This window comes from Lineus longissimus, chromosome 10, assembly GCF_910592395.1.
Source record: "Lineus longissimus chromosome 10, tnLinLong1.2, whole genome shotgun sequence".
NCBI lineage: Eukaryota > Metazoa > Nemertea > Pilidiophora > Heteronemertea > Lineidae > Lineus > Lineus longissimus.
Window position 1 is genome coordinate 13,705,779 of NC_088317.1, and position 8,868 is coordinate 13,714,646.

Here is an 8,868-nt window from a genome sequence, read left to right on the forward strand (position 1 = left end):
AGAGAGGTTGTCATTAATAGAGAGGTTGTCCTTAATAGAGAGGTGTCCGCTGAGGGAGGTTCCACTGTACCTCATATGCGTCCATCCATTCACAGCTTTGCCCTGACATACATGAATTGTTTCCTGCCAAAACTGTGCTAAAATAACTTCTTCTTGCAGTCAAAAATATAAGAGGCAAGCAAAAAATGAAAATGTCCAGCATCAGAAAAATATTAAATCAAAAATGCAGGATATATATACATCACCATCATCTCAACAGATAACTAACCGATAGAACCTTCGATTGATGTCTCATAAGAAAGGTTCAACTTCACAACAAGATAGACAATAACCCAGCTCAAAGGCCTACATCGTTCATTCCAAATTTTGAATTTGTAATTGAATTTTAAAATGTCCAATTGTAGAAATACGCACTAAATATAAATTTCAACATTTTCATTGTGTAGACTGATACAATACTATGAATACCAAGTTTAAACAAATTTGTATTCACAATAACTGCACTACGGCATTGTGTATTAGTGGACTTCTATTTAACTGGACCACAAGTAATTACAAACGGTGTACCCCTTTAAGCTAGAGAAGATTATCAAAAAAATCGGCCAGCTTGCATATATATTTTCTTCAACTTATATTGGTCCAGCATTGACTCAGTCGAGCCATTTTCCAAACTGCCACTTTCCGTTCATGCTCATTCCCAGCGTCAATGTCGTCGCCCTTGCTGTGACATCCGCTTCATTTGATCTTGAGCAAGACTAGAAGAACTTCGGCTGAGATCTATCTGGAATCGGGCCGCTACTTTCTCTTGTTCTTGACGACTGCTTCCTCCCGGCGTGAGAATTGGCCTGAGGACAAAGTCCCCTGCGAGTGGAAAAAAAACTATCAAGATACTAAGATGAGCCATTCAAAAACTTCACACACTGTTTAATACAGTAAAGGAGTTCACTGAAGGGGTCAATGAAAGTACAGTAGAACCTCTCTATTAAGGACACCCTCAGGACTGACAAGTGCTGTCCTTAATAGAGAGGTGTCCTGATCAGATTCAGAGAGGTCAAATTGAATGGAAACAACCAATTTGGGACCAAAACTAGTGTCCTTAATAGAGGAGTTGTCCTTAATAGAGAGGTGTCCGCTAAGGGAGGTTCCACTGTATTGCCCTGAAACTTACCAACACATAGCTTGCTCATAATCTGTGTCTTTTTGACCCTCACTAGCTGAGAGTCACTATACTTATGCCACTGCTGTACTGCCTCTCTATTATTAAAGGACACCCTCAGGACTAACAAGTTGTGTCCTTAATAGAGAGGTGACCTGATTAGAGACGTCAAATTGAATGGAAAGAACCAATTTGGGATCAAACTGTGTGTCCTTAATTGAGGGGTTGTCCATAATAGAGAGGTGTCTGTTAAGGGAGGTTCCACTGTGTTATGGAATTTGCCAGTGTACATACATGTACAGTGGAACCTCCCTTAGCGGACACCTCTCTTTTAAGGACAACCTCTCCATTAAGGACACTAGTTTTGGTCCCAAATAGGTTGTTTCCATTCAACTTGACCTCACTCATCAGGACACCTCTCTATTAAGGACAGAACTTGTCAGTCCCGAGGGTGTCCTTAATAGAGAGGTTCTACTGTATATGATACTCTTATATTCTGCACAGCACGTTTTTTTACCAACATGTACATGTATACTACATAAGCACTGGGCACTCGGCAGTATGTATATCATTCTTCTGATTAAAATAGAGAGCATACATATTTAAAAATCCAGGCCCAGCCTCTCGAATGCATCTTCAGTGCTCTTGTGGTCCGTACCCAGCACTAGCAGGCCAAATACTGTCTGGTCAAATCCTGCTAATAAACACACACAGAGCCTAAGCTTTAAAAAAAGGCATTGTGCTCCTTACTTTCTGGTGGTGAGAAGCGCGGGTCTCTCGATGGTGAGTATCTCCTGTCCCGCCCTCGGACCTGCATCATATGAGGTACCTCACCATCGCCATATCCTAGCCGTGGGACCATCCTACCTGAAACATGGAAGAAACCTGAGTAAGTGTACCCGGCAGTGTGAGAACAGTGAGGGCACTGTAAAAACAGTGAGGACACTGCAAAAGGACACCCTCGGGACTGACAAGTGCTGTCCTTAATAGTGAGGTGTCTTGATTAGAGAGGTCAAATTGAATTAAAAATTTGGGACCAAAAGTAGTGTCCTTAATAAAGAGGTGTCCGCTAAGGGAGGTTTCACTGTATATGCCCCCAACATGATTGTGTACCTGGGTATGATGAACAGTGTGTGTCGTAGTAAATAACTGAGTGGAGCAAAATTAGAGATAGTGCTTCTATGGCCAAAGTCCCCCCCCCCCATCAGAACAATCTTTGGCAACCGTAGATGCCATGCTTGACTTCGAACCTTCCTATATCACGCTCAAAGAGCCAGGAATGAAAAGGCACGAGGGACATAATGAGCTCACTGGAGACAACAACACTGAGCCAGTCTAGCCTGAGCAGAATAGAATGTTCTCGATATCTCCAATGTGTTTTAATTCAGGCAAGATGGAGGACAGTCACTGCCAAATATTATCACTTGGTCAAGCACTTGACCTCATGTAACACCAACAGTGACTTCATGTGACTTAAAATCGGGCCTATTTGGCAACTTGGGCTCAGCTTTGAAATTCCAGTAGGTACATGTAAATTGATTCAGAGGCTACAATATTTTGCCCTCAAGAACCACCCTCCTCCCACCCCTGTAGCTCACAAATCAAATCATGCATGCCGAGTGAATTTGAAATCGACTTGCCATGATCAAGACCATAATCGAGATTTTGATGAACCTTCCTCGGTTGACCGTCCTGTGGTTGACGACTTTTTAACGGTTCATCGCCCGTTGGAAGGATCGGTGTCATGCTCTTTCTTCTCAAGTTGTCATACATCGTCTGAAAAAGACATGGTCACATTCTGTCGCGTCACCACATTATAGCAGTCAGCCCCAAGGGTCAGTGATGAATGGAAGTGGTCAAGAGTAGACCAACTGGCCCACGCTGGGTACAGTAGGCTAAAACCTGTAACCTTAATAGATTAAAGGGACACTATAGGCATCAGCTAGGTAGGCAAGTAAAGGTTACACAAAGTAACCAATAGGGGTCTCTCCCATCTCACAGTACAACAAAACTATTCATGCTTATACGAGGAATATGTTTTATAGTGCTGAATCAAACATGACCCGGTGCCGTCTCTCTGCCTATTAGTCACCCAAAGATGGTCAATTTAACCCCGCTGCTCTTGCTTATAGTCCCCCTTTAAGTGAAGGGTTTTACAGGGAAAATTTTACCTAAAATCATTCTATCAAGCACAAATTATTTTAGTAATTTCATTGTTTACACTAAGTCGAGTATCTTTTTCTGTATGTAGAAAGAAAAACTGCGAAGATCCCCATTCTCCAAAGCAGCGTTAATATTCGATCATACGCAAGGAGGTTGGCCAATCCCCTTCTGAAGAACTGATCAATTTATGAACTGAACTCTTGTGATCAGACTGATGGCAATGTTTCATATTTTACCTGCAGCTTCTGGTACTGCCGACTCTTTTCACTCAACTTCTCAGCAAATTCATGCGTTATTTTCTTTTCCTCTTCAATATCTTGCAGTAAGGAAACATGCTGGTTCTTCATTGACTTGATGTTGTCATTCAATGCTTAGGCTAAGTTAAGGATTACAATAGATTGGTATCGCAAGTTAGAAATACAGTGGAACCTCCCTTAGCGGACACCTCTCTATTAAGGACAACCTCTCAATAAAGGACACTAGTTTTGGTCCCAAAATGGCAGTTTCCATTCAATCTGACCTCTCTAATCAGGACACCTCTCTATTAAGGACAGCACTTGTCAGTCCCAATGGTGTCCTTTATTAGAGAGGTTCTACAGGTAAGAACTGGAACCTGGGGGCCGTCCATAAAGTACATGTACGTACCGAGGGGGAGGGGGGTTGGTGCCAGAGTGAACAAGGTGTGTACAGGGGGAGGGGTCTGTGCCAAAGCGTCCGCACGCAACCAAAGCAATCATGCCGAGTGCCTCTGCAGTGAGTGTTGTCAGTGGCGAGTCAATACTAAGTCAAGTGCACATGCTAGTACTAATAAATCGAGCTCATAGGCAGAGTATCACAATTGCTTTCACAATAATGAATATACTATTTCTTCCAGCAAGGTGATAGATACAAATAATAAAAGGTGTGACAAAATTAACTGTGCTGGTAATTAAAATGGGTAGGTTATTAGACGTTATCATATTGAGCAGCCGTATCAGTCCCAGTATCATGGCCATAGAACCTGTATCAGCTAGAGGGCATAGCCCGAGGGCTGATACAGGTTCAAGTACAGGCCCCTGAAGACTAGTTAGCGGGATTATCGGGCTAAACAATGGGATAAGCCAGGAAAGGAGGTATGTGAACTGGCTTATTCCATTGTTTAGCCCGATAATCCTGCTAACTAGGCTTCAGGGGCCTGTGTGTGGTTTCGAGGCCATGATACCCAAAATTGGGACCATGGTTAGACTATCAATATGATGCTACATATTAGCTAATGTTAAACTGAAAGCCAAGGATACACTTGATTTCTGCCTGGCACTTTGAGACCATCTGTTCGCAGTAAGTCTCCAGCTGGTCCAGCTTATCTTTGGCACTCTTGGCTCTATACTCATGGTACATCTTCTCTTGGCATGCCTGTCAAACACAACAAAGCCTTATCAGGAATATGGCAGAAAAACAGGAGATACAAGTAAGATGAGCATGATCTGCTAATAAATGACAGTGGATCCATTTGGCCGTTTGATCGGTACTGTGACAGAACTGAAAATTGCAAGAGATTTTTCAAACGCTACCCTCAAAAGCACAAGGGACAAGGTTGATTTGTGTGGCAAGAAAGTTCGACCTAACTCTGAACCACCAATTTTTTGCATGAGGTGAAGAAATTTTTTTCTCTCAAAAAAACAAGAAGGCATCCACCGCAATAATTTCTTTTCACAAATTTTCGTAAGCAAGAATTCTTATAGAACATGCGAAAATTTGGCATTTTACACTGGTACCGTACCTGATAAGACCAGAATGACAGTGCTCTTGAACACGCCTCCATGATGACATCAGGCTTCTGACCGGCGAGGATCATGGATTTATATTGCTCGGGTGGATGCAGGTCAATTCTGACCACGTCAAACTTCCCTGATAAGTCTGTCTTACCTGGAATGAAATCGACAGGTACCGACAATGCAATACATTGAGCTCAAATGAATAACGAGTTATTATTTTATGTGATCAGCTGGGCTAAGTTTTTCCAAATGAGATTTGTCCCAAACACTGATGTTAGCTTAACTTGGCTTTAAAGTGATACTATGATATGATTTACAACTTTGCAGAAATACGTCCGTTTTTAATTGTTGATCACAAATGTAAAGCTCAAATTTTCCATTTTTAATTAGATTTATTATAAAATTGCTGAATGTAAACCACTGCGACCGCGAAAATGTTCATGTTGTGACGTCATCAACGAAAACGGGATCGAACCGTGCCATCCGGGCGGAGTTAAACCATCAATTTCTAGAAAATGTGCATTTCGATTCGAAAACCTTACCGATTTATGAGAAAGTGACGTAGTCATATTTTTAAAAACAGCTAAAACATTATATGGTGAAATTTGACACGAGTAACCCTTTAACTGAACTTGGTGTTAACTGAACTTGGTGTTAACTGAACTTGGTGTTAACTGAACTTGGTGTTAACTGAACTTGGTGTTAACTGAACTTGGTGTTAACTGAACTTGGTGTTAACTGAACTTGGTGTTAACTGAACTTGGTGTTAACTGAACTTGGTGTTAACTGAACTTGGTGTTAACTGAACTTGGTGTTAACTGAACTTGGTGTTAACTGAACTTGGTGTTAACTTTAGTTGGCGTTAACTTTAGTTGGCGTTAACTTAAGTTGGCGTTAACTTAAGTTGGCGTTAACTTAACTTGCCGTTAACTTAAGTTGGCATTACCTTAAGTTGGCGTTTTCGAGTTTTCGTGGACGTAAAATTAGGGCTTTTAGAGGCTTTGTTTTTCTTGCCCATTAGTTTTTTTGGCATAATTCATGTTTAACATCATCTTAGTCCCTCCACCAGGTAGTGCGAGTTTTGATAAATAGCTCTGACCGCTCGTGCAAAGGTACAACAGTTGCAGGAGCATTTTCATTGATGTCCAATTCAGCTACAGCATTGACGTAGTAATTTAGATGCAAAATGCGATAAGAATCTTGAGCTGGTAGGACTGTAAAACTTTTGTCTTTTTCACCACTGTAAGGCACTACTAGTGCATGATAAGATAATATTGAGACTCACATGCAGGACAGGTCAGATTACTGTTGAATTCATTTGCTCCATCCTTGTCACAAAATATATCTGAAGACTCGTTAAGGAATTTATCTGACAGGTCTGAGTAAATTCAGCCAATTACTGAAAATCCAAGTCCTTGGCTCATAGGATTCGACCTGTCCCTTTGGTGTGGAAAATCCAGATTGGTGCGCAGTATGTGAATTCCTACGAGCTCAACCATTTCTAGGCCTTTGGCCCTCTGCCGAACTCCTTATGAGACAAGACCACCATTGAATATTCATAGGTTAGAGGTTCCAGACCTATCAATTAGACGTGAGTATGTTTTTAACTGTCAAGTGCATATTTGGAGAGGTATTGAAAAGATAATTGGTGTGGCAAGTCTACAGTTAATTTTGAATTTTGCTAATTTGGCAATAGGGGTATTCCGTGTTTTGAGATTTTTCTGCCAGTTGGCTGAAAAGAGTGGAAATATCAATCAATGTCTGTCCAATTTGTCGATTGTCAAAAAATTTCCGTGGTCAACTACCAGTTTACTTTTCACCATTTACTTGCCCGACTGTCCGGAATATTATATCAAAATTTCAGATTCACAACCCCACGCAGTATTTGATGCGACGCGGTCAAACATTGACATTAAGCTGCTAAAAGGCTTAAAAAATCAATGGTGGTCTTGTCTCTTATGCCCAGAACCTACATGGAGGCATTCCATCTCTTATAAAGGATACGCGAACAAGAGGTCACCTGATGAAGAAAAGATAAAATGACATGGACTATTACACTGCCAATAAGGCTACACAACGTCTAGGAAAAAATTATCTAAGCAAGCCTTCAATTTTTATGTCTTTATAAGATATTTCTGACATAAGTCCATCTCAATCCACAAGCCCCTCTAACATGTCTGATAATTTAAACACCTCTAACCTTATAGAAGTGTAGTAATTTAGTATATCAGAGACTCTCACTAACAGTTGACCATCTCGACCCGCAATGTTTTAAGATCGCCAAATCACTCACCCGATAGTGGTGACGAAAACACACGAGAGTCAGGATGACAGTTGGTTGATATTTATCCTTGTTCAACTAAAAAACCTTGTTTGATTTCCTTTTCCCAGTACACTCTGCCCGACAACCCTTTTCCTTTATTATTGATTTAGGAAAATGTAGGAAAAATACTGAGATTTGTCAGAAACGAAATTAGTGGTGTTTGACATTGTCAGGCACTTTACGGACATAAAGTTACAGTACTGTCAGTAGAACCTCTCTATATTAAGGACACCTCCGGGACTGGCAAGTGCTGTCCTTAATAAATAGAGAGGTGTCCTGATTAGAGAAGTCAAATTGAATAGAAACTGCCAATTTGGGACCAAAACTAGTGTCCTTAATAGAGAGGTTGTCCTTAATAAGGAGGTGTCCGCTAAGGGAGGTTCTACTGTACTTGGTAGCCTTTCTCAAATGGTTTTTCCATTCTGGCAATCCACTTTTGAAAATACATGTTCAGGAACACTTCCTGTAGTATAATCAGATGTATTGTATTGCAAGAGTTGTGCTGACTTTACAGCAGGAGTTGAGTACCTATGGGGTGAGAGAAGCTGAAAGTGGGGTGAATGAAATCGTCCAAACATTTTTCACCCTGCAGCTTGAACCATAAGTCTTTTATTTCAACTGAATCACTGTAAATAACTCAATCGTCAATGCGCTAAACGTACATAGTTTGACCCAAATAAGTTTTTTTAGAGATGGGACAATTTCACCCCACTTCACGGTACCGGGGTATTCAAATCAGCAGTCATCCTGAGATCAGGTTTTTGCTATACTCCTACCACGTGTACAAAAATATCGAGGGGGGAGTGTAATGAAAATCACAAATAATGTCAGGATGATCAGCAGTTAACTTACCCAAGCATAATTTTCTAATCGCTTACGGCATTTTGGTCGATTGCAGAAAAGATCACAGTCGTTTGACATGGTTTTAACTCAACTGCAACTGCAGGGAGAAAATAAAATTTACACCACTTAAAAAAGTGGCTTGATTGCAGAATCCATGACAAATGCTTCTTCAAGGAGGGGAACCGGTTGAATAGGGTTAGCCATAGAACCTTTTGGCAGTGATGACCTTTTTCAGGGAATTTGTCAGGGATTCTGCTTGAAAAGGCAAGGGGGGGGCCCCGCCAGTTAACCCTACCCCATCACTCCTGTTTGTGTTTGGCCAACAGAAAAACCAATATAATTGCATGCTGGATGGCACGCCACTGAATCAACTTCTCAAGGGTCAGTAGGCTATAAAGGGTTAAAAGATGTAAAATGTCCATGAAGAGTAAAAGGTAGAACGAGAAGGAATGTGCCGAAGTAAGGTTAATGGGACCAAAAGATATCTTTGAGACCTCTTTGGATTTTTTACTCCCACTTGTGAGACTTGTCAGTTGTCTTCTACCTGAACACTTTCAAATTTTACAATGACTTGACGCCGAACTGCTAACTGCCCAAGCAAAGCCTAGACTAGGCCTACTACTACTAGG

General features: G+C 41.1%; 1 protein-coding gene across 1 annotated transcript; it reads right to left on the minus strand.

Moving 5' to 3' along the window:
• Positions 1-703: 703 nt before the first annotated feature.
• Positions 704-8,317, minus strand: LOC135494362 (E3 ubiquitin-protein ligase CCNB1IP1-like). The gene is made up of 9 exons (XM_064782280.1): positions 8,249-8,317; positions 7,078-7,093; positions 6,359-6,418; positions 5,079-5,224; positions 4,597-4,711; positions 3,556-3,689; positions 2,797-2,932; positions 1,907-2,023; positions 704-861 (listed from the first exon to the last, which is right to left on the minus strand). Exons 1-9 carry the CDS (start codon positions 8,315-8,317, stop codon positions 704-706), a joined length of 951 nt encoding a protein of 316 aa, XP_064638350.1.
• Between the last annotated feature and the right edge of the window lie 551 nt (positions 8,318-8,868).

Coding starts and splice junctions, on each gene's coding strand:
- LOC135494362 (XM_064782280.1), bottom strand. CDS start 8,317: ATGTCAAACGACTGTGATCTTTTCTGCAATCGACCAAAATGCCGTAAG. Junction 3,690..4,596: donor GTGCCAGGCAGAAATCAAGT/GTATCCTTGGCT, acceptor ACTTAGCCTAAG/CATTGAATGACAACATCAAG. Junction 2,933..3,555: donor GGCAGTACCAGAAGCTGCAG/GTAAAATATGAA, acceptor TGTCTTTTTCAG/ACGATGTATGACAACTTGAG.